General features: G+C 45.6%; 1 protein-coding gene across 1 annotated transcript; it reads right to left on the bottom strand.

Annotated features, from left to right (window-relative positions):
* Positions 1-3,574: 3,574 nt before the first annotated feature.
* Positions 3,575-13,178, bottom strand: LOC149441880 (uncharacterized). Its single transcript, XM_089656796.1, has 3 exons — positions 13,119-13,178; positions 8,799-8,940; positions 3,575-5,166 (listed from the first exon to the last, which is right to left on the bottom strand). Exons 1-3 carry the CDS (start codon positions 13,176-13,178, stop codon positions 4,052-4,054), a joined length of 1,317 nt encoding a protein of 438 aa, XP_089512922.1. The 3' UTR covers positions 3,575-4,051.
* Positions 13,179-14,039: the final 861 nt, after the last annotated feature.

Raw genomic sequence — 14,039 nt, 5'->3', positions numbered from 1 at the left:
GGTTCGCACACATCTCAGGAGGGATTTTGGCCCACTCCTCTTGGCAGATCCTCTCCAAGTCATTAAGGTTTGGTAACTGACGTTTGGCAACTCAAACAAGCTCCCTACAAAGCTTTTCAATCGGATTAAGGTCTGGAGACTGGCTAGGCCACTCCAGGACCTTAATGTGCTTCTTCTTGAGCCGCTCCTTTGTTGCCTTGGCTGTGTGTTTTGGGTCATTGTCATGCTGGAACACCCATCCACCACCCATTTTCAATGCCCTGGCTGAGGGAAGAAGGTTCTCACCCAAGATATGATGGTACATTGCCCCGTCCATCGTCCCTTTGATGCAGTGAAGTTGTCCTGTCCCCTTAGCAGAAAAACACCCCCAAAGCAGAATGTTTCCACCACCATGTTTCACAGTTGGGATGGTGTTCTTGGGGTCATAGGCAGCATTCCTCCTCCTCCAAACACGGCCAGTTGAGTTGATGCCAAAGAGCTGGATTTTAGTCTCATCTGACCACAACACTTCCCACCAGTCCTCCTCTGCATCATTCAGATGTTCAGTGGCAGACTTCAGACGGGCCTGGACATGGGCTTTCTTGAGCAGAGGGACCGTGCGGGCACTGCAGGATTTCAGTCCTTGTCGGCGTAGTGTGTTACCAATTGTTTTCTTGGTGACTGTGGTCCCAGCTGCCTGGAGATCATTGACAAGATCCTCACGTGTAGTTCTGGGATGATTCCTCACTGTTCTCATGATCATTGACACTCCACGAGGTGAGATCTTGCATGGTGCACCAGACCTAGGGAGACTGACACTTGTTTTGTGTTTCTTCCATTTGTGAATGATTGCACCAACTGTTGTCACCTTCTCACCAAGCTGCTTGGCCATAGTTTGGTAGCCCAGTCCAGCCTTGTGTAGGTCTACCATCTTGTCCCTGACATCCTTGGACAGCTCTTTGGTCTTTGCCATGGTGGAGAGTTTGGAATCTGATGGTTTGATGGCTCCTGTGGACAGGTGTCTTTTATACAGGTAACACAATGAGATTAGCAGCACTCCCTTTAAGAGACTGCTTCTAATCTCAGCTTGTTACCTGTATGAAGGACACCTGGGAGCCAGAAATCCTGCTGAATGATAGGGGATCAAATCCTTCTTTCCCTCATGAACATGCAGATCAGTCATCATTTGTTAGACGCATTTCTGCTGAATTTGTTGTTGTATTCTGTCTCTCAGTGTTACAATACACCGAACATTCGATTTTTACACCGATCATTTGTTTGTGAGGGGCGAACATTCAGCATCAGCAGGGGAGCAAATACGCATTTCCTTCACTGTACATCCCTGCATAGACGTTGGAAAAGCGTCTAGTTCTTGACTGTCATGAATTTCCTAAAAAAAATATTTTGTACCCACTGAAAAAATGTTTTAAAAGGAATATATTGTTTAAAGTGAAGTCCAGATATTTGGGAAAGCAAATTTCAGTGTGAACGTTTGTGCAGTGATTGTTCATTGTGTTAGACGTGCTTCTAGGACATCTGCTTTCTTAGACGGATTCCTGGATTGTGCCTGGTTAGTAAATTCACTTTCCCGTCTATTTGTTAGACTCTTTCTTTAGTAAATGTCTTTGCCGCCTAAAAGTAGACGGATTCCAAAGAAAAGTAGACGTTAGCCCACGGAAATGCGCCTAGAGGCCGTCTATGTACATTAGTAAATCAGGGCCTTAGTGACACATATTCTTCTAGCATCAGTACTTACCATTACTAGACACTGGAAAAGACTCCGCCCCTTCTCTAAAAGACGTCATTGAGCGAGTCCAGACCCACTTCATCTATGAGAAATCTTTAGCAGACCGAAATATGACCAAATCTGACAAAGCTTGGACTCCCCGGTCCACCGGGTTCAGAACCGGAACCTCAGATATTATGTTTAACCTTTTCTTGGATACTCTAAAATGATTATTTCCTGGAACTAGAAGGATTGTTAGGAATTATTCAATATTTCCTTTTTTCTCTTTGTTAAACTTTAACGCAGCACCTAGACTGTGATATTTTGTCGCTTTTCACTGTCCGATTTTTGTTATGTTGTTGTAACTATATTCGTAAAACCAAATAAAAATGTATTATGGAAACAAAAAATACTGCAAATCTAAATGAGCCCCAATTCTTTTTGACATTTTTTTCAATTGTTTTAAATGTTAGAATTTTTTTAAGTTTTTACAATTTTTTCACAATATATTTTATGGGGGCATTTGTGAACCATTAGGAGTCTAAACAGACCCCCGATGTCTCACTTCTGAGATGGAGAAAGGGATTGGGAACATTCCTTAATCCGATTCTCTGTATCCTCAGATGTACTGCAGAATGAGCAGGGGCCAGCTACAGACTCCTGTTCAATCATAGGCTGAAACCAGGGAAATAATGTGTAGTATGCTTCAGTTATGGATGGACACAGCCAGTGCGCTCATTCTGAAAAGGAAGAGGCCTGTCAATGAAATATTTAATGACCCCTTCCCCCACTCTCCATCCTAAAACATCCCCATGTGCTTGTAGCAGCCAGTGGTAGGGGCAGGAGAGATGGGAGGGAAAGCCAGGCAGCGTTTGGGAGGAGGCAGATGGGGGTAGAGGGGGCTGGAAAACAGGATAAATCAGATGGTGGACAGGAACATGCAATCAGTGTGGTGGGGGAATGGGGGGGTACAAGTACAAGAACCGATCCCTGGTCCATCTCTCCCTGCAGCCACTAAAAGCCGGCAGTGGGAAGAAGAGGGGGAGCTTTCAGCGGATGCAGGGAGAGATGGACAGGAGATCAGTTCTTATAATTGGCCCCCTTCCCCCACCTTACTGATTGCATGGGGGAAAGGAGGAAATAAAGGTGGATATGAAGGGTATCTGTGTACGGGGAACACCTTAACAATCACCACCATTTTATTCTCCAGGGCCTCTGATGTCACAGAATAGATGTTTGGGGGTTTATCTCATCTTCAGGACCAAAATCTGCATTTTCCCATGTGTGCAAAATCATGCAGAAACAGCTCTGGCAGTGAGAGGGTTAATGTGGGCTAGATGGGATCCCTCTGCTAGGGTGACATTAGAGCTCCCCCTAGCTGCAGCCTGGTAATAACATTGCTGGGAGGTCTCTTCATTTCTCTGCTCCATACTTTCCGTCTTTATAGAAACATCTCCTGACATTTGGGGGTCTATTCATAAAGAATGTGTAGATCCATTCACCTGGTGAAAGTGCATGTCCATTCCTCCTGTGTGAATGGGGGAAAATGGATGTTATTAGATCCGCTTCTTGAATGTTTTCCATGATTTAATATGGAAAATAACACATGTGCCACTAGATGGCGCTAATTGCTATTATACTTAGCGCCATCTAAAGGCCAAGTGTGGTATTTTCCATGTTACATCAATAGTTGGTGTCATTGACTTGTGTGCTGCAGAGTCTACTGTACTCCTGCGTGTCGGAGTATGATCTCAGGGATGAGTATGAAGCCGTGTCTGACCAAGTAAGGTAAGGGGGCTATTTATAGAAAATGACATTATGGCCACTAGATGGAGGCAATGTTCATAGAAAATAAATACAGCCAGAATGTTGGTTACTTTTGTTCCTCGATTTATTTTTTTTAGACCCCCTAAATGGTTACAAAATCTTCCACCACAAAATGTACTCAGCCAATCACAGAGCAGGACTCCATTTTTATTCTTCTCCTACCATCAATGGCCGACCTGGTCCCACACTTCATCCATGTCTTTGGTGACCTCTGATCTCCTGGGATGTCCAGCAACATTCATCTAGAAGACATTTCCCGCACTCAAGGTACTAATACACCTCCAGGGTTGTGTGGGACCCCTGATGTACAGGAAGACAGGACTTCAGTGAGGAACATTTCCCTCACTCAGGACAGGAAGGTGGCTTCTCCCCGTGTGAGATCTCTGATGTTTGTAAAGATGGAACTTGTCTGAAAAAACATTTGAGATCTCTATGAGATCCCATTTGAGATCTCTGATGTCTGTAAAAACTGGACTTGTCTGAAAAACATTTCCCGCACTCAGGACAGGAATACAGTATTTATACGTGAGACCTTTGATGTTTGACAAGTACCGTTTTTCGTACAAAACATTTCCCACACTTGGAACAGGAATATGGCTTTTGCCCCGTGTGATACATTAGATGTGTGACAAGTTCTGATTTTCGTACAAAACCTTTCCCACACCTAGGACAGGAATACGGCATTTCACCTGTGTGCAGTCTCTGATGATTTTTAAGGCTGGACTTATCTGAAAAACATTTCCCGCACTCAGAACAGGAAAATGGCTTCTCTCCTGTGTGGGATCTCTGATGTATGTTAAGATTGGACTTCTGTGAAAAACATTTCCCACACTCAGGACAGGAATATGGCTTCTCTCCCGTGTGAGATCTTTTATGCACCTTAAGTTTGGAGTTAACACGAAAACACTTCCCGCACTCAGAACAAACATATGGCTTCTCCCCCATGTGACTCCTCTGATGTGTAACAAGTTCTGATTTTTGTTCAAAACATTTCCCACACTCAGGACAGGAATACAGCTTCTTGCCAGCGTGAGATCTCTGATGTGTGGAAAGATGGGAGATCTTTAAAAAACATTTTCCACACTCAGGGCAGGTATATGGCTTATTGATCTTGTGAGATCTCTGATGTTTGTAAAGATTAGACTTTTGTGAAAAACATTTCCCACACTCAGGACAGGAATGTGGTTTCTCACCTCTGTGAAACTTCTGATGTATTTGAAGATAGGACCTACGTGAAAAACATTTCCCACACTCAGGACAAGAATACGGCTTTTCTCCCGTGTGAGATCCCTGATGTCTGCAAAGATGGGACTTCTGTGAAAAACATTTCCCACACTCAGGACAGGAATACGGCTTCTCTCCTGTGTGAATTCTGTTATGCACCTTGAGGTCATATTTAAAACGGAAACATTTCCCGCACTCAGTACAGGAGAAGCTCTTCCCTGTTGGAAGGCCGGACCGGTCCCGCACAGTCTGAGGTTCCTCAGGATACGAGGAATCCGATGGTCCATCTACACTGGGTGGTGCCGGGTTTTCTCCTGGACTATACTGTGTGATGTCCTCATGTTCTACTTTCCAGTCTGGAGACAAAGTGAGACAATCCTCGGAGGTTTTCCTCATCTCCCGGCCATGGACTAAAATACAAAGACAAAGAGGATTACTAGACAGGAGCTGATTGGCTCCCCAAACCAGGACTCCGCCCACATCAGGCAGCTTGCTCTCTGAAGAGCTTACAATTCCACCCTCAAGGGAACTAGGAAATGGCTCCTCTGATCTCCTACCAGGTCATTTCTTTATTCATGGACCTTAGTCAGAGAGTGAGGAAACAACCAGAACTGTCTTTTATAGGAGGGACAGTGATGAGGGGATTATAGGACGAGGGTCCCCACCCCCTCTATCACTCATCGCCATCTTCCCAACACAAGAAGTACTGCACTTCCTTATTTAGTCCATGATTTAGTCATGAAGAACAGCGGGGCTGAGCCCCACCAGAGGTCAGAGAGTGAGGATGGGGGGAGAACAACCAAGATGAAGACTGGACTGATCCTGAAGACCACCATCATTGGGGTATTGACTCCTCCAGCAGGAGGAGCAGGAGGTCATGGGAGAAGTGGAGAGGACGGTTTGGGTGATATTTGGAGACAAGATCGGTGATGTAATTTGGGGCAGAGTTATAAATGGCTTTATATGTTATTGTTAATATTTTGACTTTTATTCGTTGAGCAATGGGAATCCAGTGGAGGGATTGGCAGAGAAGGGTGGAGGACACTGAATGGAGGCCAGTGGAGGAATTGGCAGGGAGGGGTGGAGGACACTGAATGGAAGCCAGTGGAGGGATTGGCAGAGAGGGATGGAGGACACTGAATGGAAGCCAGTGGAGGGATTGGCAGAGAGGGATGGAGGACACTGAATGGAGGCCAGTGGAGAAGATTGGCAGAGAGGGGTGGAGGACACTGAATGGAGGCCAGTGGAGGGATTGGCAGAGAGGGATGGAGGACACTGAATGGAGGTCAGTGGAGGGATTGGCAGAGAGGGGTGGCTGATACAGAATGGTTAGTAAGGTAGATGAGTCTGGCAGCAGCATTCATGATAGACTGAAGAGGGGATAGCCTGCGATGAGGTAGGCCAATGAGGAGGGAGTTACAATAGTCAAGGTGAGAGATATTAAGAGAGTAGTTCAAGATCAGGATGTACCAATATTGGTGTAGAAATGAAAAATAAACTTTAGCTTACTAAAAGCAGTGTGTGCCTCAGGTGACCATACAAAGGGCACTCCTTTCTTTGTCAGCTCTGTAATTGGTGCGATTACCTTAGAGATGTTTCTTATGAATTTCCTGTAAGTTGGCAAATCCAACAAATTGTATTTCCTTCACGTTTCCAGGTACAGGACAATCCACCACTGCCTTGATCTTCTCGGGATCCATGCTCACTCCTTCTGAAGAGATAATAAATCCCAAGACCTGGATCTGGGTTTGTTCAAACTCACATTTCTCCAGTTTGAAGTCGGTTCTTCCTTAATCTTTTGATTACAGTGCAGACACGCTTGAGATGATCCTCCAAGTTATCGGGAAGGATGAGAATATCATCCAGATATACAATAACAAACTGGTCCAACAGATGTCAAACACATCATTGATGAAGTGCTGAAAAGTCGCGGGAGCGTTGCATAGGCCAAAAGGAATAACTAGGGACTCGAAGTGCCCATATCTGGTTGTAAAGGTGGCTTTCCATTTGTCTCCTTGATGAATGTATACCAGGTTATATGCCCCCCGTAAGTCAGGTTTTGTAAAGACTTTGGCAGTGCGGAGTCTTTCCAGAATTTCAATGATTAATGGGAGTAACGGTTTTTATAATGATTTATTCTAGTCCCTGATATTGATGCATGGACACAAAGTGCAATCCTTTTCCTCGAAAGAGCAGGGCCCTCGATCCCCTCGTGTATCACATTGTATTGGTATTGTTCTGTCACATGTTCTGTCCCCCTTTGTAATGTACAGCGCTGAGCGAACTATTGGCGCTTTATAAATACTGTATAATAATAATATACTATCAATCGCAGCAATTGTTCTTTTATCTTTGCTGTGACAATTAACTGTGTAATGTCCAGAGTCCCCACAATACAGACATAAGTTCTCCAAACGTCGTCTCTTTCTTTTGAGTAGAAATGGATTACTTAATAGCATCTACCGGCATAGGTTGGATGTGTTAGAATCTGGAGAAACTTTTAGATCCTTCTGAATGAACTGATCAGTAGGAAAACGTATGTCACCATTACTTCCAAACATTCCCAGTCCCTCCTTCCTCCTTTCTGTAAGTCTCTGACCAATTCAGATGCATAATTGGATGAAAGCTTCAAGATCATTAGGAGTCTCTACTCTGGTGAGCTCATCATTTACCTGTTCAGAGAGCCCTTGGTGGAACTGATTCTTTTGTGCTGCTGGGTTCCAGGTGGTATCTGAGATCAATCATCAGAATTCAGCTGTGTACTCAGAAACAGAGCGTCTACCCTGCAGTAAACTATGCAGCTTTGCTTCAGCAGTAGTACAGTGATTGGGATCCTCAAAGTCCTGGTTCAGTGCAGTCATGTTCTATATGGGGAGAGGCCCAAGCTAGGGTTTCCTCAGTCAGGAGGTTTATAACAAACAATACTTTCTATTTCTCAGAATTAAATGCAGCATGTTGCATCTGCAAAAAAATGTGGCATTGGTTAAGGAAACCTCTGTAATGGCGTCGGTCTCCATTGAACTTGACTGACAGAGGCATGCCTGTGTTAGCAACATCGCGGGAACATAAGTCCAGCAATCGTCTTTGCAGAGCATGGATTTCCTCCTGTTGCCCCTTTACCACACTTTCCAGAACATTTTTCTTGGTAGGAAACACCGAACTCTTGCAGTTCTGAAAGTTGGTGCCTGAAAGGAGCCACGGTAATTGCTATAGCGGCCTCCATGTTTGGGTCAGATTTTTCTGTGCTGGTCAGAGGTCAGGCTCAGAGACCAGTAGTTATAGCAGAAGACCAACCAACAGGATAGATATACAGGCAGGTCACCCTGACAGATGACATGGGCTCACCTGAGGTGCGGGGTCTAAGCACTAACCAGTATCACCAGAGCTCCAGATGGTGGGTATGGGTTTTGCTGCGTGTTAGTACCAGGTCACAGTAGTAGTAGTCAATAAACAAGCCAAGGGTCGGTAACAAGTGGCTGCAGGTTGGGATGAAGCAGAATCATAGACCAGGAACAAGACAAAGGTCAATAGCAAAGCTACAGACGGTAGCAGGAGAGACAAGGGCAAGATATTGGATGGAGAAGGCACAAAAATCTGCCAACCAGGAAGTGCAGAGACATGGCTTAAATCAGGAAGTTCATGGGAGGAGCAAAGAGTTCAAGGTTCAGGAGAAAACACAGCAATGGATAAGCAGAGTGCCGTACATTATATCAGGTAGTTCAGTGAGAAGAGTTTCTGCCAGACACAGTAGAGTTCCTGGGTTCAGGTCCAGGCTCTGACAGGTGCCTAGGTTTAGCAGAGTCAATGAATTAATATTTAGCTGAACCCCAGAACCTCCATAAATCCAGTCTAGATACATAAATTGTGTCTGCAGCACAGAGAAGGAAGATTATCCGAGAGAAATCCAGGAATACAGGACGGGGAACACAGCTCAGGAAAGTGACCAGGGGATTACAGGCTGATATCACCCAGTCCCCGCCCTACTCTGGACCAATCAGTGAGCAGTATGGGTGGAGGAATGGATTTAGTGTTCATGACCCACCTGTGCTGATCTCTGTAGGAGTGTCCTCCTCTATAAATGTCCCCGTTATTCCATCCTCCTCCATAGACTGCTGATCATCCCTCACATACGCCTCTTCTTCTTCTGCTTTCACCTCAACTTTTATATCTATTAAATCTTCACCCTAAAATAAGAGAAAATAATATCTGTAAAATATAAACTAACATGAAAAATACACAAATTGTCTCCACAAGACCATGTTCTAGATTCTCCATCCCACCAACCTTGTAATAGTGAGGGATGGTGTGTCCTTCCTGTGTGGAATCCCGGGAATACAGCGGACGGGGACATCTCTCTGGTGGGTTCCTGTAGCTGGATAACTCCACCATGGTGTCCTGGTACAGATCTTTGTGTTCTTTAGGGATATGTGACTCCTCCATCCCCCCATCCTCATCCTCCTCCTCTTTTATCTCTTCTTTAACCTCAACTTTACGATCTCTCAGGTTTCCACTCTGAATATATAATAAAAATGACATCAATGGTAACAATGCAGATAATGTACAGATCCTAATGATACTATCAGTGATTGTTCCTCATCTACCTGATGATGGTGAGGGATGGTGTGACCTTCCTGTGTGGAATCCCGGGAATACAGAGGACGGGGACATCTCTCTGGTGGGTTCCTGGTATTAGGTGGCTCCATCATATCCTTGTGTCCTTCTGAAAACTCCTCCATCACTCCATACTCCTCATCCTCCTCTTTATACTCTTCTTTAACATCAATATTATCATCCCCGAGGATTCCACTCTGAAAGATATAATAAAACATTCATTGTAACAAACATGCTGTGTATAAATCAATAATTTTGGTTAATCGATATGTCCTATGACCTCACAGCTCCTCCTCCTAATGTCCCTTCATCCAGAGTCAGAGAATCCTATGACATATAGACTCTGGATGGAGGGACATTTGGATGGGGGGATTTGAGGGGTCCTCTATATGAGGCTCCCATGCAAACCAAATCATAGTTCCTGGGTGCGTCCTACCTCTCCTAAACTGAAGAGTGACCTTTGACCTTTACCATCCAGAAATCTGTCCGGAATCTGTGGAAGTAAGCTGTCATGTGATCAGGTGACGTGCGGAGGAACGGAGTGTAAATAGCAGACAATTGTCTCCAGAGCCCCTAATGGTGGGGATGGATTTGGCGGCGTGCTGGTGCCAAGTTTCCTCCCCCCAGGGTCACTGCAGGTGTGGAGAAAAGCTGTGTAAGAGGATATGGAGGAGAGATGAGGAGGAGATCCAGGAATCAGGAGAAAGGTCAGGGCAAGCAACAGACGAGCGCATCCAAGAGACCAAGCCAGGGTCACTACACAGAAAATCAATCCAAGGAAACAACAGGCAGGACGAGGAATAGCAAGAAGGAGCTGAGAGACAAATGAGAATATTGCTCAGCTAATGGGAGATGATCTCAGCATGACTTCCATCATGAAGGAGATGAGGGGGAGGGGAGGAAGTCACTGAAGGTGACCATAGATCCATGGAAATTCAGCTGGTTCAGCAGGGATCGCTCACATTTCCATCCATGTGTGGCCACTGCCGGATAAAAGCCACTCCCCCAGCGGCTGCAGCCAATAGCTTCAGTGCTGATCTGTGTATTCTGAGAGCGGAGGAGTCCCCCCATTGTCAGAATACAAGAGTGCAGCGGGGAGGATTCCCCCATCCACCTCCAATGTGTGGATGGGGGAATCACTTCAGTGTTTATGGTCATCCCGCTGGCTGAACGATAAAACTGAACCATGTAGGCCAGCTTTGGGAGCAAATATATTATCATCAACTCCTCCCCCTGAAGGGGTTCATCTATGTATTACCTCCTCTGCTGCCAGATCCAGAAATGTCTCCTCTCTGCTTCTTCCTGATTCACCTCTCCCCTGGAACTTCCTGTCTGTACCTGACATCACTTCCTGTCTGTACCTGACATCACTTCCTGTCTGTACCTGACATCACTTCCTGTCTGTCTTCCATAGAGACTTCCTGTGTGGGTAGAAGTGAGATCCCCACCTTGTGGAGCTCAGAGGAACTGCAGCCCCGAGAAGCGTCTGGTAGTGTGACCCCGGCCTTGTGCTGGGTGTGTATGGACTGTAGATCCTTATAGAGGGGTCACCTCCACTCCCACCAAGGGGGACAGAAGTATATGACTGCTCGGGGGAGGGGTTTTGGCCCCTTTGATTTTGCAGTAACATTGATTGCAGATTTAGTCCTGTAGAACATCTGGTATATGGATACAAAGCCCCCCAGCTGGGAGTAAAGGGTGGAAATGGCTGGTGACCCCCAGATTTGGGCAATGATGTCATCACTATAAATGGATAAAACCCGCGCTATGTGTAACAACTCCAAACCTACAAAAACCTTCTAGCGGACTGCTGCTGTAACAAAGGGAAGGATTCCCTGTCATCTAGAAGAGCATTATGTGTCACAGCGCTGTCCTATTGTGTGTGCACAGAAATCATCACAAATACACTACAAATATGTGGAGACATTCAGAGATAAAGAGCTCGGGGCTCCAAATCCTATTCTCTGCACATCCACTGCTTCCACTTTACACCCACTTCATTGGTCTTATGGGGTTTATCAATAAATGAAGGAAACTGAACCGTGTGCAAATCCATCCACAACATAAAGTGCTTTGTGCTCAAGATGCTGCTCCCTGCAGATCCACTGCTTCCACTTTACACCCACTTCATTCATCTCATCAGATTTGCTGCTATAGGAAATCATGTAAAATGATGTCCCATCTCGCTGCTCGTAAACACAATTCTGCAGCTAATTGGCCACTAGGATTACTTTTACATGAAAGCCGACCACCAGCTAATAAACCAGCACTAGAATGATGCCTGTAGCTGCAAGCATCCTCCCGGTATAACCACTCCAAGTCCAGCGACGTTCCAGTACATTGCTGGTCCATGTTGGACATATATGTACCAGCAGAGAACACGGACATACGATGAATCGGGTCTGCGGACCAATATGACTGCAATTCATTCTTTTCTGTAATGTCCATGTTGGGGGTTCGGCCCAATAAGTTTTAATTTCATAAACGGTGATCCATGTGAATTGTGTGACAAGAGCTGAATTTGGGGGGCGGCCATGTATTGTGGTGTATAAATTGCCTTGGCCCACAATTGGTACAAATCTTCTGTGAAGAACAGTGGAGGGGCTGAACACTAGTGCTGGCAGTGACCGGGCCGATCCGGCTAACACTGAGTATTGGGGACACTATACAAAGCCGGCACTAGTATAGTTCTGTTCATGATCAATATATTGATCCGTACAAACACTATACTAGTAATGGCGGTGATCAGCGACCTATAGCGTGAGTGCGACAGTGTGCGGCCAATCTAACGCCAGCTGACCCTGGCTGGGAGGGGCTTACTGACCCTGACACTATGTGATGTCACTAGTGGCAGGAATACAGAGATCAGTGAAACATTCTATATACTGACACTGTACTAATGGCACTGGCTGGGTGACAGGGCAATCAAAGGGTTAAATGTGTGAATCTAACGTGTGTGTACAATGTAGTGGTGCTTTTACTCGGTGCCGTGTTCTCTCTTCTCTCCCTGGACCGACCGGGGGGGGCAGCAGGGGGCGCAGGCGCATTGACACCCCAAAACAGGAAGCAATGCAGATTACGCCACTTTGCCAAGAGCTGCTGCTCGCCCACAAAATGTGGGTAAGTGGTTGGCAAGTAGTTAAAAAAAAAAAAACCTTAAAAACATTTTAAAACAAAATTCTTAATATATTTAACTTTTTTTTTAATACTTTTATCAGAATAGTAGGATGTAACCATAGTAACCATTGTACTACTGTGGGGGGGAGGGGGGTGATCAGGGATTTTTTTCTACACTTTGCAGGAGAAATAATGATCATTTCTCCTGCAATGCAAAGCTTGCTGTCAGAACTGAACTCATTCATCAACTGTCATCAGTGAGTTAGATTTTTGACAGCTCAAGATAGTGATCTGTGATTGGCTGGAGCTGGTCACATGGTACAGGGTGCTGTGATTGGCCCCATGTATCATGTGACAGCTGTGAGCCAATCACAGCTCACTAGGAGGAGAAGCAGAGCTTTTATGAATGGGATTGATTCATAACAACTGCTTACATTGGGATCGCCTAGAGATCACATGATCACCGGGTCACAATCACTGGGATCTTCATTCCACTGTATCCACCAGACACAGCAGTCGGGGGAGGGGAGCGCTGTGTGCCGGCTCGGGTGTGTGGTGTGCCTCCTGTGTTAGTACAGCCAGAGTGACGTACAAGTACATTGCTTTGCCTGTAGCTGCCGCCTGGCCACAGTACATTGCGGGTGGGAAGCGGGTAATCTAGGACTAAGGATTCCAAGCTCACTCCTTGGGCCATGATATCATCCAGGCAAGAAATGTAAGTTCTGTGTTCCAATTATGAGGTGACAACAGCATAGAGTGCTTTCAGGATAATGGACAAAGGTAGACAAGCATTCCATGCTGTTGTTGTGTGAAGCAAGTCTGTCTCCTTTTTTATTACAGATAATACATTTTGTTTGGCTTTTTCTACATTGTTCCCCGATCCTGACATTCGTGGCCTCCTGGGCTGGATGTGCCGCTGGATCCAGACCCTGGAGCAAGCCCTGGAGGTGGCACCAGACGAGGACCAGCCCAGCCTTGGAGCCTATTTCAGGCAGCAATTTTAGTTTAGTTACAATTTTTTATGATGTTTTATAGTTTTCTATTGATTGTTGGTAATAAATGTTCTATTTCTCTTGGACAGTGCCCTGTGTTGTGGCCTTCTTCAGCCTTTGCAGGTCGGCAATCTTCTTCATTGCAGTTGGAGCTGATCTGCATGTCCCTAAAGCATTGCAGGACTCTGCTAGCTCCAGCTGCACTGGACAATCTTGCTTACCTGGAATTTCTGGTAATGTCCAAACGAAGTGTTTTCTGGCAAGTCCAGCTTTAGGACTGTAGCAGATAGGATTGCATGTTTCCGAGAGGTAAACCAGCTCCTTCAATCCTAAGCTGGGATACATAAAGATTGAAGTTGTCTGCTTGCTGTCTGCAGCTACTCCCAATCTTGGTTTGCTTCCTCTTGTGAAATGCTGCAACAGTTTACACAGAACACTCCATTCACGTTACATTGTTCACGTTTGGAGTAGCTCTTCATTCCATCCAGGGACTTCTACATAGCTTGGTGGGGTGTAGTTGTGCAGACTGCCAAAAGGGGGTGCAGCCAAGTAGACAATGTGGG

Source organism: Staurois parvus, unplaced genomic scaffold, assembly GCF_062004578.1.
Source record: "Staurois parvus isolate SC_StPar_1 unplaced genomic scaffold, SC_StPar_1.0 ptg000940l, whole genome shotgun sequence".
Lineage (NCBI taxonomy): Eukaryota > Metazoa > Chordata > Amphibia > Anura > Ranidae > Staurois > Staurois parvus.
Note: the sequence above shows the minus strand (reverse complement) of the source record. Positions and strands in the feature narration are given on the sequence as shown.

Bases quoted from the DNA above. Each gene is read 5' to 3' on its own strand.
- LOC149441880 (XM_089656796.1), bottom strand. From the start codon at position 13,178: ATGGCCCAAGGAGTGAGCTTGGAATCCTTAGTCCTAGATTACCCGCTT. The intron at 8,941-13,118 runs GTACTGTGGCCA...CTCTTATTTTAG, and splicing joins ACCCGCTTCCCACCCGCAAT to GGTGAAGATTTAATAGATAT. The intron at 5,167-8,798 runs GTGGGTCATGAA...TTTGTATTTTAG, and splicing joins TCCTACAGAGATCAGCACAG to TCCATGGCCGGGAGATGAGG.